This window comes from Miscanthus floridulus, chromosome 6 (assembly GCF_019320115.1).
Source record: "Miscanthus floridulus cultivar M001 chromosome 6, ASM1932011v1, whole genome shotgun sequence".
NCBI lineage: Eukaryota > Viridiplantae > Streptophyta > Magnoliopsida > Poales > Poaceae > Miscanthus > Miscanthus floridulus.
The window spans coordinates 127,042,412-127,061,502 of NC_089585.1; the positions used below are offsets into that span (position 1 = coordinate 127,042,412).

The 19,091-nt window shown below is 44.6% G+C and overlaps 1 protein-coding gene and 1 pseudogene across 1 annotated transcript; both read right to left on the bottom strand.

Annotated features, from left to right (window-relative positions):
* Positions 1-873: 873 nt before the first annotated feature.
* Positions 874-12,540, bottom strand: LOC136456912 (nuclear intron maturase 4, mitochondrial-like; annotated as a pseudogene).
* A 737-nt stretch (positions 12,541-13,277) lies between these two features.
* On the bottom strand, positions 13,278-17,930 carry LOC136459528 (3-phosphoinositide-dependent protein kinase 2-like). The gene is made up of 11 exons (XM_066459376.1): positions 17,286-17,930; positions 16,993-17,173; positions 16,827-16,879; positions 16,650-16,751; positions 16,456-16,561; positions 16,289-16,367; positions 15,735-15,900; positions 14,723-14,857; positions 14,480-14,646; positions 14,114-14,336; positions 13,278-14,031 (listed from the first exon to the last, which is right to left on the bottom strand). Exons 1-11 carry the CDS (start codon positions 17,490-17,492, stop codon positions 13,939-13,941), a joined length of 1,512 nt encoding a protein of 503 aa, XP_066315473.1. The 5' UTR covers positions 17,493-17,930; the 3' UTR covers positions 13,278-13,938.
* Positions 17,931-19,091: the final 1,161 nt, after the last annotated feature.

The following is a 19,091-nucleotide window of genomic DNA, read 5'->3' on the forward strand; positions in this document are numbered from 1 at the left end:
TACGTACAGTCTGAACCACGAACTTCTGGGCGAGTACTTCAAGCTTTGGACAGCTATAGAGTTAGTTCGACCGGACTTTGATGACACACAAGAGGACACCATAATATGGACTCTAGAAAGCTCAGGCCAGTACTCAGCCAAATCAGCATACACAATACAATTTGCAGGACAAGTCCAATCAGCCTACCCAACCTTGATCTGGAAAGCATGGGCTCCGCCGAAGTGTAAGTTTTTCATGTGGCTGCTACTCCAGGACAGATTGTGGACAGCGGCAAGACTCCAACTGCGCCAATGGAAGAACAACTACTTTTGCGCATTATGCGAGAGAAACTTGGAGACGGCACATCACTTGTTTTTCGAATGCCCATACTCTCGTTTGGTCTGGCAGCTTGTGGCTTCATGGAGCTCCTGTGCCAGTCTGCAGCCGGCATGCTAGGAGGACATGAACGAACTTCAAGACTGGTTCGGCCAAATTTTGGCAACAGGAGGGAAGAGGGAGCATACTATGGCAATACTGACACTATGGAATATCTGGAACCGACGGAACGCAATTGTTTTTAGAGACGATCGGAAAACGCCACAAGTGTTGTTAGCGGAAATAAAGGAAATGGCGTATCAATGGTCCATGGCGGGATGTAAGGCCCTCAAGCCGCTCATGGTTGTTAACATAGTTAGTGAGTAATTAGTTAAGTAATAAAACCCCACGCAGCCTAGACTGCGGCGGGGTGCGCTGCTCGCGCATGTAACGGATGTTTTTATGCTCCTCCTTCTTATTATTAATCAAAGCCGGATTACCGGATCTTTCAAAAAAAAAATCATGTGAGTTAGTACAAAGCCTTCTACTATTAGAAAATCACAGGTACCACCTTCGAGTCATCTAAGCAGGGAACCAAAATCAACTGATCGAAGGGAGATGTGCCCTAGATATAGATCTTTAATATGCTGGGTGCAGAGTCCAATTCGTTTACCATCCAAAATTCCATTGATTGATGACGAGAAACCTGTCCTCCATCCAGGGAAACGCTGTTTCTCCTTCACATGAAGCACATACATACTTGGTGATGCAGATTGGCAGCCCATGACAAAGCAGTTGAATTGTCGAGTAGGGACTATAACTCTTGACGGTGTTAGCACAACTAAACAGCTACAAGAAATGCCATACATCAAAGCGTCATCAGTAGAAGCCACGGAATAACTAGATTCTAAAGGTTTAATTATTGCCTCAAATTCCTCAACCATTGGAATGCCATGATCATCAAGTTCAAACCGCTTTTCTGTCAGTTTTTCATACATCCTGTACTTCGCAGATAGTGTCCTGATGCAGGATTTTCTAACACGTTCGACAAACATAAGCTGAAGTTCTTTAAAATTATCAACTTCAGAAAACCATCTTACCCAACGATGAATTATTCCTGCAAACCAACTTACTATTAACTCATCATCTTGCAAGACAAGGGCTGAGACATGCCTAGGGAAACCTTCGAGATTAATTATACCATAGCGATGAAGGCACTTCTGAATATAGCTAAGAGGTGCATTAATTTTAATGACACTGCCATTAGTGCAGGTACTAGTTGATTCCTCACTCTTTAAATTGGACAACAATGCTTCCGTTTCAGCAATCTCTGATGAAATGTAATCTTTAGCTTGCTTCTGGAAGTTGTAGAATGCATCCCTAAGGTCTTGCGCAAGTGCTGGTTTTTTATAAGAGAACATCCTCACTTAGCTCATTTTTGGCATTAACATCCTGCATCCATACCTTTAGCAAAGTTTTGAACCAGTGATCTGTCTTCATTCCCTCTTTTCTAAATTGTGCGATGTGATCCAGCAAAGGGGTGCTAAGGCCAAGCGACTTGATCTCACTCTCTTTTATTCTTCTCAAGCCATATGCCAACCACTTCTTTCCTACTCTAAGATTCATAGCATCCCAAATCTCTTGCTTCTGAGAAGCAAACAAACCAATCTTCTCCTTCAGCTTATGCACAGCTTTCAGTTTAGCATTTTGCTTCGTTTCTACTCTGACCACAACACCAGCAAATTGTAAGCCCTGTGGGTTCCTTCTCATTGGCATAAGGTGAAATTTATCGTCAATATCCAAATAAAGTGATTTGTTTAAGTAAGCAACCATTTCAGATTTCATATCTTCTGCATCATCTCTGGATCCAGAAACTGCTACGAAAATGTCATCCATATATCTACAAGCATATAGCTTTATCTTCGTCTGACAATCTGTTTGACCTTCACTATTTTCATCCCTGCCCTTAAGTTGACTCCGAAACCAGCGCTGTAAATTTGACCCACAGTCTTCTGAAACATTTGTTGCCTCTAAACCAAGGCCTTCATGTTTCAAGCAAATCCTGAATACCTCATGGTCAAAACTGTCAAGATATATGTTCATCAGGATTGGTGCAAGTACACCTTCTTGGGGGAGCCCATGACCTTTGGGGTACCCACCAAATACCAAATTGATCACCTTAGCATCAAACATATTTTGCAAGAATGCAACTAACTGGGTGCCCTCGATCCTCTCCTTTATTAGCGAAATAAGCTTAGAGATTACATTACTATCAACTTCCTTGTGCAAGGGGACAGTAAAGCACCAATCTGGAACCCCGATTTCATCAGATATGTGTTAGATTGATCTCCACACGGCTCGATCCAACGACCGAGTCGGATCCTGACTCGCGCCCTGATCGGCGCCCAGCCATTCTCGTGGCTGGTGGGCCCCGTCGCTCAGCGCTATGAATAGGAGGTGGGGGCTGGGGCTCGAGACATGAGGTTCACCGCGGCCGCCAGTTCCCACCGACATCTTGGCCCTAGTCCGGTCGAGAGGGCGCGCTGTGAGTGACGGGAAGCTCCACCGCTTTCGTCGCCGCCACTAGACCGCGCCTCCACTGCGCCTTCGACACCGCCGTCGGACTCCACTGCTACCCTACACCAACACCCGCGTCATCAACTTGTTTATCCCGATGGTCTGCCTCTCTACATCCCTCTCTCTCTCCCTCTAGTTCTCTCTCTAGGACGAACAACTTGTTTATCCCGAATAGAAGTGAAAACCCCCACTGATCTACGCCTAGATGATCCTAGATTTCTATCAATGGTATCAAAGTCAGTTTAGGTTATAGATCTAGCCCGGGCTAGTATCAGTTTTCAGCATTTAGAAGGAGATGAACGAATCCAGTCGAATCGAGTTGAAACCCCAACCCTAGAAGGGGAAAGGACAGAGATGGGGAGGAACCTACCTGGTTTTCCTCGCCAACGTCGACACCGCCGTCGCGCGGGAAGATGCACCCGCCGACGCCTCGCCAACATGCGGGAAGAAAGTCGGCCGCCGCTTGTCCCCGCGCGCTCGAGCTCCGGCTAAGGGCACCACTACAAGTCCGCTCGACGGCGGCGCGCTCACCCTCAGGCAAATGCGCGCGCCGGCGAGGGGGCCTGCGGTGGCGACGCCATCTTTCCTCCGGCCGCCATCGGTGGCCGCCGCCGTTCGCTCTCTTACTCGGCTACGGTGTGGAGAGAGAAGGGGAAGAAGCAAATGACTTAGGGTTCGGAGAGCAGGCCGGATGCGGCGGGTTTTGTTCACGCGACTTGCGCGGAGAGCCGTCGGATCAAGACGAACGGCCATGATCGGTCGGGCCGCCTTTCGGCCCAGGTGGGCGAAGACAATACAGGCGGCCTAGGCCTAGGTTGCGGCCTGGGTGCGGGGAGCGCCGCGCGCGCATGGGCCTTGGGCCGCCTTTTTCGCACGGCTGGATTGCACAGTAATATTTTTGTATAAGTTTTTTTTCGGAAGCTCTTTTTTATGTTTTTATGTCTAGTTTTGATCTCTATTCAATTTGAACCCAAGGGAAAATTTGTCTAGAAAGTAGATGAGTACGATGAGATGCTTTTGATCAAGAATTATTATTTTTCCGCTGCTATGAATATGTTGATCCTCTAGTTAAATTGGAACCAACGAAAAATTTTAAATTGGAGGAGTAGTCAATTTTTTGTTTAAGTTAAATTATGGTATTGTTATTTTTCTTACCAACGTTGACGATGACAATATCATAATTTATTTATGAGTTTAAGTTTAAAGTTTAAATCTTTGATAAATTTTACACCAGTGTGGCAGAACCTCCTAAATTATAGGACCCACATGCACTTGTCACTGTCCAACGACCTTTGACAATAATGCATATGTTCCTGGTAACTTAAGAAGTCTGTCGGGTGTCCTCGGGGAACTCCGAATCATCCACAATTTCCGAGCAGTATCACGTTACAGAGTCATTGCAGTATTACAACATTTATTCAAATATCAAAACCAGAGTAAAAATAGCGGAAGTCTTACGGTAACATAGTTTACAAACCAGTTGTTTCAAACCTTACAACTAAGTTCGATAATTATTACAAATCATAGTAGTAGTGGAGTGGCATAATTAATATATACATAACACACAAAATAAACATCCTGCCCAAGGATCATACATTTACTTCTCATCGTCAGAACGAACGATAGTCATGCAGCATGATCCAAAACAGATCTGCTCATGAGGCTCACCTACAACAAGGGTCAACGAACCCTGAGTACAAAAGTACTCAACAAGACTTATCCGAAATATTAACTGATAACTTAGGAATGCAGGCTCAGGGATTCAAGGTATAGCTTTAACAATGATCAAAGTTCTTTTGCGTAAAAGCTCTTTTAACAACATTCTTTATATAGAAAACTTCTCAAGAATTATATACAAAGCTGACACGATCCGCACTGAGATCATGAAACTTCATATCCAACACCTTCACAAGCCTTATTCAAGTTCCGGTTATTAATACTACGATGATGAATAGTGAGTTGAGTCTCCATAACCGAGGAGCAACGACGATTCGAACCAATTATAAACCCAGCTGGGAATTCTAGACCACACGACATATGCAGGTCTCCGACCTACATATGCAGGTCTCCGACCTACATATACCAACCTACCCTCGGATCCTCTAAAACAAGAACGGGTCCGCGCCACCCGAGAATACAGTACTCCACCAATCCAGCCCATTGCCATGTGGGTACACGCTATTCCCACCATCTCTCCACTCCCAGTGCGCGAGTAGCCCTTCTCGTAATAGAATTGCCAAGTTCAGACTTACCGGAGTATGTGGTTAGTACTACAAATTCTCACCTCATACAATTCAACAACGGACGTGACTTAATCGACACAGGCGAAAAGATACCGCTCACAAGACCTACATGTCTTGTGGCTCACACTCACCGAGTCCGCCTGGTCTAGATTTATTACTTCACATTCCCATATCACATGCTAACATAATTAACCAATGTCCTATTTAAAACTTGCAGGTGGCAGGTAGTCACTCGACTTTCATCGTTCTACGCATAGCTAAGCAAAACTAGGCATAAACGAGTTTAAAACTGGTAATATGGTAATTATAGAATAACAAGGGTGGTATTGCACCAATTAGGCTCTTACTTAACTCCTAATCACTTAATGCAGTAACGGAAAGCAAAAGTGAAATTAATTTATAAAACACAAGGTAGGGTTGTATGCATCGGGGCTTGCCTTCGTTGATGGAAAAGTCCGGTTCCTGCAACGTTTCACAAGTATTCGATCCGACCTCAACAGACGGAATAACCTCCTCAACAACTTGATTAACTACCACGTATTCACTTTCGTCCACTACACGTAATAACAATGCCATGTTTAACATGATGCGGAATACGAAATATGATGCTCGATGATGGATACAAAAATTAACAATTTGAATATAACTTTCCTTCGTGGTACAGTTGCAAGTCAAACAAACTAAATCTTTTTCGTAACACATACATCAACTGCCAAGGATCATTAACAACAAATGACCCAAGGTCATCACTCAATCCAAAATTACAAACAAAACCTAAATCACTAAAGGTTACTATTTGCTTTTATGAATTAATTATTTAATTCAAAATTATGAAATAAATCAACTTATTCTAATCGAGCTCAAAATTTTAGTAAATGTTCATTACATGATAACTAAGTGGCAAAACAAATTTCATAATTTTTGGACAAGTAAATAAGTCTAGAAAAATCATGGAATTCCATTTATTAATAAATTGAGCAATTTTTATCACATTCAAAAAGTACTGAAAAACATTATTTCATATTTTTCTTAAATACTTTACATCATAGAGAGGTCACACAAAAATTTTCATAATTTTTGGAGCTCTAAATAAATCTACACAAAAATAACAAAAATAGACACTATTCATTTATTTTAGAAAATAGAAAAATCCATTTTGAACTACACAGTCACTGACATGGTGACCCCACCTGTCATCTCCTTCCTCCTGCTTTGACTACGGCGATGATGGCGCTGACCGGCGATATCTCGACGACGGCGAGATCAATGGCGACGACGAATGCACTAACATGATCACTACATCACGGCGCACCGATTTGTGGCACAAACGCAACCAATTACTGTCTGGACCGAGCACTACGTCGGCCATGGCGGCTGCGGTGGCACGGCAGTGCTACGCCGGCGAAACGAAGCCAAAAACGGGGAAACAGAGGGCATGGGAAGGTCCAGTAGCTCACCACGAACACGTTGGAGCAAAGAACGAGACCGGATAAGCTACGATGACACGGGTCGACGTTGACAGCGGTCATGGCGGAGCGATCTTCGACGACGGCGATGCTCCGGTAGCTGTGGTGGTCAAAATGAGAAATCAATGGGTCACAAAGCACTACATCATTGCGGCGAAGCCGAAGCAAGACTCGGCAAGGGCAAGGACTCACCGTAGCGTGCTGGCCACGGCGACGCGGGCTCGACGGTGGGGCTGCCGGCCGTGGAGAAGAAACACGACGAGTGGTGGTTCCCAACGAAATTAAGATGAATTGATGGGTTGGCTGAGCGCGTAAGGATAAGGTAGAGCTAATGGATGCTTTGCTGCAATGGCAGGGGCACTGGTTCGACGATGAGGGCTCACCGGAGATGATCGGCAACGTCGGGAAAAACAGAGGGCGAAGGAAGAACAACGACGACGGCGTCGGAGCTTTATAGGGCGGCCAAGGAAGCAAGGAGAAGCCACGGCGACGCCTTTCCCGCGCCAGCGCGAAGACAAGGCCACCACGCGCGCGCCTGGAACGCCGAAGACGGTCGCCGGCCATGTAGCTTCGGCGGTGAACACTGTTCACAATATTTACAAGTTTGCCATTCGCCAAAATTAACAAATTACTCTCAAATTTTCATAACAACTCAAAAATCTCCAAAAACAAAAGTTGTTCAAAATCAAAAGTTCTACAACTTTGCTTTTATAACCATCTCCTAATTCGGTCTAGATTTTGAAATGAACTTTTGAATTTGAATAGGGAAATTTAACGAATTACGTCTTTTTGAATTACTCGAAATTTTTCTAAACAACTTGAAAAACTCCAAAGATAAACTTTGCTTAACTTGCCAAACTCTACACTTTTGCTTTTGGGCCCAACCCCAAAATATGCTTAGATTTTGAAATGGATTTTCAGGGTAGAGTTTAAATACTGAAAAGCGGGGTTTTCTCGAAAAATTCAAAACCCAGACAAACTTTGAACTTGAGTCAAACAATACAATTCAAAACTCATTACACAAATGTAAACTTGTTTTAGTAAATGCACATCAAAGTTTTCACCAAATGCCAAATGCTTTGCAATGCATATGATGACATGTCAGATTTTAATATTTAAACACCCGAGGTGTTACAACCAGAGTGATCAATTTTTTAGAGAGTAGATAACGACCAAGAAATGCAACTAAACTAGTAGAATGCATTTTATTCTCATGTTACCACTGCAATGATGTTGATTATCTTCTATTAAATTCGATCCAACGGAAGAATTTAATTTTCAAGAGTAGTTATAAGTCTTTCAAGTTAATTTATGAGTTTTATGCATTAATTCTATTTTCTGCCTAATGTATAATTGATGCAGAAGCACCTTGTATGTTTTAATTTTAACCGACGAGATCACTCGGCTGCATGCCAACGGGCTGCAATGCTAGGCTATGTGAATGAAAAGGCTTGAGTTAAGCTAGTTCTGGACTGTTTTTTATTAGTTTATTAATTTTCTGATTAAATTGAAACCAATGGAAAGATTTAATTGAAAAATGAAGTATAAGTGAATGTTTTAGTCGTCGTGACTAAGTTTTTGTTATAGTAAATAGTATATATTTTTTCCATCATTATGATAAGAGTTGCAATAAGTAACATACATGTCTAATTTGACCAACGTTGGATTAAGCATGTGTGTTTGTATATAGATTTATCCTGCATAGCGAGAGAAGTTGGGATAGCTCTTATGCTATCCTAGTATTGACCATGGCACAATAGAAAAGCACTGTCATGGTCAATATTAACCAAAGGATAAGAAAAACGTGCAAGCGTGACTTGCAAAAGTACTGCTAATAAAAGACCTCGTTGAGTTCTTGAAGCGGAATGAGGAAAGTGTACTCCTATACGAATCAAGAAATAACTTTGTTTGCATGACATAATCATGTGAATGAAGTCATAAGTGTATCCTCGTTCATAAGTTTTCCGAATAGTTTTTAAAATTATGGCCGTAAAGTTTATACCATATTTCGAGGGGAAGGATTGTGAGAGCAATTAAGAGTGAGATAAAGATCAATTAAGAAAGATATTCTTCATTAAAAGTGAGATAAAGATCAATTAAGAAGGATATTCTTCATTAAGAGTGAGATAAAGATCAATTAAGAAAGATACTCTTCATTAAGAGTGATATAAAGATTAATTAAGATGAATGTGACCGTCGAAGGAGTACAACGGTCACAACAATGATACCCCTAACAATGATACCCCTAAGCAGAAAATTAGCTAAATTTATGGACTTTTTACAGTTCCGATCAGAAGATAGCGTAGTCAACCAGAATTCATACTGGACGAGCCTAAAAGATATTAAGGTGGTGTTTAAAGCACCATATAAAGTTTTTAACAAATTAAATCCAAATAAGAAATTTAAAGATACACTATCTTTATAGAAGATGGAATAATCTGGGGGAGCATGGTATGTGAAGGTATGTAGAGACCTAAGATTTAAAGAGAAGAGGAACTGTGTGTCCACTAGTGATTCAAGAGCAACAAATTTCTCAATACATATTGATGTTGTCTGACTTACATAACACATGTTGTTAGCTCTTCGGAAAAGATGAATAATGTAAACAAGGATCTTGTGATATAGGAGCCTATAGAATCAATTGTCTCTTGGCAATGAAGAGCAACAATAGCCCCATATGAAAGTGCCAGTAGCTGAGGCCCTAGAAGGTCTCAAAGAATTAGTAAACCAATTTTTTCTGATGACTATGAAGCCTATGTTAGTGAAGAAATTCAAATGGAGGGTGATCCCACCTCATTTGAAGAAGTCATGAGAAGCATTTACTCGTCTAAATGGCAAGAAGCTATGAAAGATGAAATGAATTCGATGAATACCAACAATGTTTGGAACTTAGAAGAAATTCATAATGGAGCCAAAACAGTAGGTTGTGAATGGGTCTACAAGACAAAATGTGACTCCAAAGGGAATGTGGAAAAAATATAAAGCACGACTTATAGCAAAAGGCTTTACGCAAAGAGAATGAATAGATTACAATGAGAGTTTTTTCTCTAGTCTCATGCAAGGATTCTTTTATAATCATAATGGCGTTAGTGGCACATTACAATTTAGAGTTACATCAGATAGATGTAAAGACGGCATTCCTCAACAGGGATTTGTATGAAAAACGTTTATATGGCACAACCCAAAGGTTTTGTCGTGGAAGCAAAAGAACGTATGGGATGTCGCCTACAGAAATTCATTTATGGGTTAAAACAAGTCTCTAGACAGTAGTATTTGAAGTTGATGAAATAATAAGAAAGTTTGGGTTTAAAGAGAATGAGGAGGACAATAGTGCTTATGCAAAAGTTTAAGAATGAAAAATTTATTTTCCAAATCCTATGTATAGATGCCATCCTACTCACTAGTAGTGATGTTAATCTGCCATTGGAGAAGAAGAAGTTCTTGTCCTCGAGTTTCAATATGAATGATCTTGGTAAAGGGTCATTGGTTCTAGGAATTAAAATTCATCGAGATAGAAGAAAATGTGTATTAGGCCTATAGCATAGGCATACCTAGAAAAAGATTCTAAAGTAATAAAGTATGCATGCGAGTAAACCTACGCCTGCTCCTATAGTTAAGGGTAATAGATTTGGGAACTTTTAGTGTTCCAAGAACCGATATGAGATCGATCAAATGAACATAGTTTCATATGCTTCAGCTGTTGGAAGCTTAATGAGTGTACAAGTAAGAACTTATTCTAACGTAGCTCACGTATCCATGATGTTTTAGGAGAAGTCTAGTCCAGATATAGATCACTGGAATGGAGTTAAGAATGTCTTGCAATTTTACGAAGTATTGTAGGCCTCATATTGAGTAAGATAGAACAGGTACTCTCAAATAGTTGTGGGTACAAATGTTAAACTTTGACGAGTTGTGTAGTGAAATTTACAGTAGTAGCTAACACTCGCAGTTAGAGTTTTATTATGAAAAAGCTCTAAAGAAACAGTTGTGGTATTATCAATGATGCATATCCATAGTATAGCTTGCCATGAGGCTTCAGGAACAGGCAAAAGGTGGTTAAGGGAATTTGTACCCGGATTTAACAATGGTAATAATCATTTAAAGTAGTTAACTCCTATGATAACAGATCAAGTGTGCTGCCAAACACATTGACATTAAGTTATATATCGTAAAGGAGAAAATCCAGAATCATTTTGAAAGCATTGAGCATATAAGCACCGAGCAAGTACTTACGGATCCGCTTACCAAAGGCTAACCACCCAGTGCGTTTAGAGAACACACAGTCGACATAGGTTTACGGGAAAGCCTATGATTTCTGAATACTAAGGGCCTAATTGATAATATGTTTCAAAACAGATAGATGTATTGTAGCTGTTAATCTAACGATACTAACTGTTATGATGAGGCACGCTCTATGCACTAATATGGGATGGAATGGGAAAGAAATAAAGTGAAATAAGTTTAAGCCATAAGGTGAGATCAAGTGAGAGAATGTTAGATTGATCTCCACATGGCTCGGTCCAACGACCGAGTCGGACCCTGACTCGTGCCCTGATCAGGGGTGCCCAGTTGTTCTCCTAGCTAGTGGGCCCCCATCGTGCAGCGCCATGAATAGGAGATGGGGGCTGGGGTTCGAGACACGAGGTTCACCGCGGCCGCCAGTTCCCACCGACATCCTGACCCTAGTCCGATCGAGAGGGCGCGTTGTGAGCGACAAGAAGCTCCACCGCTTTCGCCGCCGCCACTGGACCGCGCCTCCACTGCGCCTTCGACACCGCCGCCGGACTCTGCTGCTACCCTACACCAACACCCGCGTCGTCAACACCTATGTCATGGCTTCCTCCTCCGATCAAGCCCACCGATCGTCTGCCTCTCTACATCCCTCTCTCCCTCTAGTTCTCTCTCTAGGACGAACTACTTGTTTATCCCGAATAGAAGAGAAAAAACCCACTGAACTACGATCCTAGATTTCTATCAATATGAACCTAGAGCTGAGTGATATCCTCACCCACTGCGACAACCATGTGATATCTTTGAGAACTGAGGCCTATAGACAAACTCAAGCACCACCATTATCGCTTCCTGAACCACTTTCAGGTTCAGCCTAGGAAGAACAAGGTGTCCTTCTCGTTTTCCCTTCGCCACCACTGAGAAAAGCATTTCCTCGGACATCAAACTCCCCACTCCTCAGCTGCTCTGCCAGCGTGACAAAGCAGACATCATCCTTCGTAGATGCTAGATCAACGTTCGAATTCAGACGGACAATGTCGTATGCATCCTCCAGCGTCTCAGCATTCGCCACCACCTTATCCATGAGGTCGTAGAACTTGCCGTTGAGGTGCTGCGCCTTGACCCTCTTCTTGATGCGGAGCTCAGCCAACCGCTTCCGCTCCATCCGCGTGAGTGGCTTCCTCTGCCTCTGGACGGCCGCGGCCGACTCCTCGGCGACAGAAGCCAGGTTCTTCGCCAGAGATAATAACGGAGGCGGTTCGACGCCTTGCTCTGCCACGTCCTCAACTCCATTGAGCGAGAAGTGTTGTGACCTGTACCGCCGGAAGCACGAGGCATAATCTCCTGCTTCCATGAACAACGAGAAAACACAGCGGCGTTAGTGCTCCTCAGCGTTTCTACGCCGGGGGTGGAAGTGGTACGAGGAGAAATGGATGCACCTTTCCATTGAGGCCGATGCGTGCAGCGCCTGGAGATCTCCCGGAAGAGGAGGCCACGACGGAGCCTCAGGAAGGCCATGGCGTCAGGCGTTCTGGTCTAGCGGGCCATTCCGTCGAACAGGAGGTGTGCGCGGCGCCGTGGCGGAGACGAGGCGCTTGGCATTGTTTGCCTCCGCCCGCTCCGCAGGGATGAGTCGTCCGCGCGGGCCTCCCGAACGGGAAAAAAATTCAGAGGCGCGTGGCATTGACTGCCTGTGCTCCGCACCGCAGGTCCGCGCAGGTGGTCGTGAATCTCTTTGGATGCATGCTTATGAAAGTGTCGGGAATTTGTCTAGATATCACCCAAAACAACATTTGCCTATACCACAACCAATGTTTTAGTATTTATTACAACGCTATGGAAATTGGAAAAGGGTTATATACAGCGCCTTCCATATATACCTCTATTTCTATAGACTGCGGTGCTATCTGACCATCTGAGAACCAGGTATAGAAATAGAAGCATAGGCTGAAAAACACGCAAACAAACACACGGCCAATGGCTAAATCCCTGGCTTGCTAGCCCCCCCCCCCCCCCCTCCTCTCTCTCAAACCCTTCGCCGCTGCTCAATGTCTTCCTTAACTCTAGCAGCGACCTACGGTGCTGATTCTTGGGCGTTATTGAATATTCTTCGGTTTCTTTGCTTCCAAAGATTCCAGCTTGTGTAGACCACCAAACCATTGAATCGTCTCCTTTCTTCTTTTGCGACTTTGGCTGCGGTCTCTTCCCACCAATTGATAAGTGAACGTGGTCATGGGCGGATAGTATTAGTTGGCTGTCAAAGTGTTCCCAGGTTAGGATTTGACTCCATACCGCGATTGTGAACGGGCAAAGTAGCGATAGGTGGACGCATGTTTCAAGCGGGCCATCACATAGGATGCAGCAATCTTGGTGAGGCCACCCCCTTATTTGCAAGTTGTCCGTTGTAAGTATCTTCTCTTGCACAAGGATCCAAGCAAAGACCTTGCATTTGTTTTCTGCCCGAGTTTTCCAGATTAGCTTGCTCTTGAAGGTGGGAAAGGAGCCTTTGAATTAAATCCTTTAAGCCGAACGAGTGGAGTAAGAACCGTCGGATGTCCATCGCCAAACAATGAAGTCACGCCCGCCCAGCTGCAGATGGACGGATTGGATTCTGATCCAAAGGGAAACAAATTCCTCTATGTGCTCGGTGGTGGTGATTCGGCTCCTCAGGGTGTGTGTCTAGGTATTGTTCTGAAGCTCTTGCTGAACCGACCTGTTTTTCATAACATTCAATATATTGGGAATCAAAGAATTACTCTTGATATAGATGCTCTAGAACAGAAGACAACAGAGAGAATGAAGTATGGCAGACTGTTAAAGTCGTTTAGATGAAATAGTTTCCCGCGTCAATATTTCCAGACTGCAGCCTGTTTTTGACGCTATCTGCTGCAACGGTTCACAAAAGTGACAAACAAAATTGTGTGCTATATGAAAACATTGATGGAATGGGGAAAATCTTGGGGGCCACCATTCAGTGTGTGAATTAGCGAGTAGCAAGTTCCTTGGATCCAGGCACAGGGCTGGATGGCAGGAGAAATAAACCCCCTCATGTTCCTCCAAGTGAAAAAGGATGTGCTGTATTAACAATGCCTAATTTGAGGTTTAGGGTTTTGATTTGAATTGAAAATCAATTCCTTTGGCTGCGTTGGAGGTCTTCAATTGCCTTCTTCCATTGCCAGGCACGCTGTTTTGCATCCTCAAATGTTGACACCTTCTTTGGCTGTAAGAGAACTCAATTAGGTGTGATAAACATGCAAATTCCAGCACAATACTAAAGAAGCAACAGTAGCTTAGATGAATACCGTGCATATTCGAAAATGTGAAGAATCTGATACTTGCACACTGAGTTCACTTGGGTCATCAGACCAAATAATGTTTCCCTTGGCTACCATTTTTGAAGGGTCAACACAGATCAATTGAGGTTTGTCAGTGAGGATCAACTGGACCTTCTTGTTTGCTAGCTTATTAATCTTCTTCAGCTTTGATATCAAGACTACAGACTCACCAGGGTCCAGAAATTCTTGCCTGCCACATTGTTTAAGCAATATATCCATCAACATGGATTTCTTACTTGTGGAAAAAAAATAGTATAATGTCTACCATATCCACATTGTATTTTATTTTGACTTTTGTAGAGCATAATCAATATCATGATATACAAGATTTACCATTTTGAGTCGAAGGAGTCGATGGAAGCTAATTTAGATATATGGGAGCGCGCTTCAGATGATGATGGGGCACCATTATTACCAGCAGTATTTGACTGTTGGTTGACTGCCGCACTTCCCATGTGCGCCAACCAATATGAATCCTGGCCATCCTCATCTTCATTTGCCTGATTGAGGATATTGTTAGGAAGGTGAAGGCTGGAATAAAGTAAAGATTTAATTGACATATGTAACAAAAAATACATTTGCATCGATTGCGAGCTTAGGTGGTCGTGTCTTCCTCAGGTTCTTCCAGTCTATGCCTCTGAAGAAAGGATGCTCCTTCAAGGAAGAATAACCATCAGGTCCTGCACCTGGCCTTTTGCTTGGATCAACATCCTACATATTCATAAGATAAATATTGGATAAAGTGAAGCCAAACATCAAATTCACGGTTTTCGAATTTGGGGTCAAAGGTCAAAGGCATGGAAACTGTTTTAGGGAAACGAATGCAAATTCACTGTCTTAAAAGAAAAACAGTCACCTTTGTGTTTGGACAGTAAGCATAACTGAGCAGGTGAACATCCACTGATTTTCCAGAATCTGACTTACATACACTTGCAGTTTCTATTACCAAACTAGAGATAGCCCTGGCAAAGACTGGCTAGGCTACTTTCTTTATTTCTTAACATCCTTGTTATTTTCTAAACTAATCCTGGTTTTTTATAGGTTTCTCAATACAGTCCACAGGGTACAAACTCACTCATTTGTCCCAAAGTAGGCAGTTGGAATTCGAACACACTTTGTTTGCATAGTGGACTTGTTATTTCCACTGGAAACACATTTCAAGTTTTTATTTGTGGTATTTATATGGGCCTGTTTGGCAGGGCTCTGGCTCCTCTGAAAATGGCTCCGACTCTGCCTCCTCTGAAGGAGCAGTTCCTCTGGAGGAGTTGAAGCCGTTCTGGAAAACGTTTGGCAAAACGGCTCCTTCGCACTAGACGACGTGAACCCAAAACAAGGAGCCGCGCGAAGCTCGTTTTTTAGGCTTCTCCTGCGCAGGCAAAAAATGGCTCCGGCTCTTGACCGGCTCCCCATGCGGAGCCCTTTCTAAAACAGGCGTTTGGCACAGCTCCTGCAGGAGCCGGAGTTGAAGCCCCTGCAGGAGCCCTGCCAAAGAGGCTCTATAAAACAAAACAACATTTCATTTGCATGAATAATAAATGAGGAACTTGTGTACATGATCCATAGAAGCAATAGGTATTTGTATACATACCAGCAATTTGTCAATAAGATCTCTTGCTTCAGCTGAAAAATACTCTGGAAATTTGAGGTCCCTTGCAATGATTCTCTGGAAAATTAACCACTCACTGGCATCTTTAAATGGCGAAGAGCCAGAAAGCATTTGGTACAGCGTGCATCCCAATGCCCATAAATCATTTCTGTAATGAAGTTCATAGTACAAATAAGTATCGGTCTACATTCTTTGCTCATATCACCACAAAGTGCAGGTTCCAGGCATGCATTCATCCCTTGGGCAATGAATGTTGCTAGCAATGTGAGCAACCAGACCTTTAAGTCTTCAGCATCTTATGCACGAATGTGCATTTAGATTACTGATGACTGTGAGGACAATGCAGTCTGAATATCTCACGTATCTAGTGTTGTCAATAATAGTGTGATGTTGATTCTTAATAATCCAGTAAACAACTCACACATATATAGAAACATACATGTATGATAAACAAAGACTTTGAGTATAATAAAGGAAAACAGATCTTCCTACTAGTAATGATTTGTTGTGGGTTTATCAGATGTAGGTTTACTCACCCAAAGGTTGCTGGTGCAGAGTTCAGGACCTCAGGTGGTACATAAGCGGCGGTTCCAACAAATGTACAGGCCCTTTCATCTGTACACAAACATTGGGAAAACAAAAATTAAAAAGCAGGATATTCAGAATTCTATGATGATTCAGGGCAGTTTACGTTTTGTCTTACTTGTTGAATTTGGGAGAACTTTGATTGGAGTATCCCTTGTAAGCTTGACACTACCAAAATCAGCAATCTTGATGTGACCATCAGAAGTAAGCAGTAGATTTTCTGGCTGAAAGACCAATGCAGTCCTTTGTCAAATACGACATAAACATAAAGTGTCATGAGCAACTCCATCCTGATTTTCATTTCACACCTACCTTGACATCCCGATGAATTAGGCCGACGCCATGCAAATACTCCAATATATCGACGATTTCAGCAGCATAAAACCGTGCATCGTCCTCAGAGAGCCGACCTTTCTGCAACCGAATTATGAGCACAAGAAGCAAAGGCAGAACAGGAATAAACCACATTGTAAGCAGCTGGACACTAACCCGGACAATTTGGTCGAACAACTCCCCGCCTTCGCACGACTCCAGCGCCATGTCTACACGGCAAAAGAGACATGGTATTGATCCCAGGGCGGCATTACTTTACAATCGAATTAGTAGCTCTTCACCGTTAGTTCTGACTACTGCTGGTTGGTTGAGGGGCACTAACAGAGGGAGTATGTGTCCTGGAAAGTGAAGAAGAGCCTGATGACGCCCGGGTGGTCGAGCTGGTCGAGCACGATGCGCTCCATCTTGACGTAGGAGATCTTGTTCTCCTTGGTGATGAACTTCTTGTCCATGATCTTGAGCGCGTAGACGCGGCCCGTGTCCTTCTTCTTGGCCCGCACCACCTGTCATTATTTTTATCATCCCAACCTCGGTGAATAACCGCAATTCCCACGATCCAGGCGGCCGCGCAGACCACGGCACGCCCATGCAGTAAGCGAGTAGCGGTAAGAGAACCTTGGAGTACGAGCCGACGCCGTAGATCTTGCCGAGTACGAAGTCGTCGGCGGTGAACTGCTCCTGCGGCGCGCGGAAGGCGATCCCCCCGGCGGCGGTGGGGGAGGAGGAGGAGGCGGCAGGCGTCGCCGGGGAGGGCGAATGCGCGAGGCGCAGCCTGGCGGCGAAGTCCCGCTCCATGCTGTCGTCGTCGCCGCCGACCGCCATGAGGCGAAGCGCGGGCGGTATATCTATAGGAGGAGGCGGGCGCGGGGACCGAGGAAGAAGGCGGGGAGGAGGCGGCGCGGCCTCCGATGGCGGAGGCGGTCAACGGGTGGAACCATCGGATTCGGCTTCGACGGGTGGGAAAGCGAAGCGGGAGGAATCGATGGGACTGCGACGGCCGCAGCCTTTGGGGGTCGGGGCCGGGGGCTCGCTGGGGCCGGGGCGCAGCCGCAGCGGCAGCGGCCCGGACGGAACGGAACGGGACGGGGCAGAGGAACGGAATCTGATCGATCGAATCACGCAACGCGACGCGAGGGGAACGAATGAGAATGAGCGGGAGATCAGAGATGGAGTGGTGCGGCCGGCGAGGTTCCTCTGCAGCTGTTGTTGCCTTGCGGTTGTCTCCTGTGCTTTGGACCTTTCGTGGGGTGTGTGTGATCGAATGATGGAAGAAGAGGATGAATGGGGCTCATTGGCGTCTTTACGACAACGCTGGCCCACACGCGTCCGTCGAGGCGTGATCCATCCGGACGGCTTGTTACCAGGCCTGTCCAATGATCGGGCCAACCGGGACCGCCGCGGGCACATTCACCACGTCGCCCACCCGCTGCAGGCCTTCTCCAACACGACAGCCTTCTCGAACCGCGGCCTTGTCGTCTGGACGTCGCGCCCTCACTCCACCTCGTAGCTACCGCACGCCCATCCCACGCCACTCGCTCCCACCCGTCGCGCTCGTTCATCCCACGCCGCCCGCTTGGCTGAGCCAAGACCGGTGCCGCTAGCGATGGTGGTGGTGGTGGTGCTCATGCGGCGCCGGCTCCGACCCCGACGGCTAGAATCGTCTGGCCCCGAGGCTCCCCCATGTTGCAAGCGCATGTTTCATGTGTTTTACATGTTTCGTAGGTATGCTTCAAGTATTTCATGCAGATGTTGCAAAAGTAGATCAGGATGTTGTATATGTTGCAATGATTGTACACGTAGGTTGCAAATGTCTGTTTCCAATGTTTCTTTTGTTTTTTTCAGACGTATGTTGCAAGTGTGTTTATTTGAATGTTGCATATGTTTCACACATATGTTGCAATTGTTTTATCTGGATGTTCATATGTTTGCATTTGTTTTTCAAGTGTTTTTTCATGTGTTTTTGCATGTGTTTCAGGCGCATGTTTCGAATGTTTCAGCGGTTTTCGTACGTATGTTGCAATTATTTCATGTTTCAAAAAGAGATCGAGGGTGTTGTGCATGTTGCAATGTGAGCCACTTGCTGCAGCTGCCTGAGGCGTCGTGCATGAAAGGGAGAGGTGCAGCAGGCGTGGAGGGGCGCGGGAAGAAGCAGGGAAGCGTGGGGGAGTGGCGCGGGCGGGCCTCGCCTGTGTGTGCAGCAGGCGCTGGCACGTGTGTTGCAGCAGGCACAGACGTCCGGATGCGGAGGGTCCGTCCGGATGTCCGGGCGCTAATGCTCCCGTTAAGATTAGTTAAGCACCTCCACTCTCTAGCAGCTTTTTTTTTTTCTCTCCAACATTTTCCAATATACATTTTTTATCATCAATATTTTCTTCATCTTCCTTTAAATAAAGACGACGGTATCTCCCCCAATGGTATGGA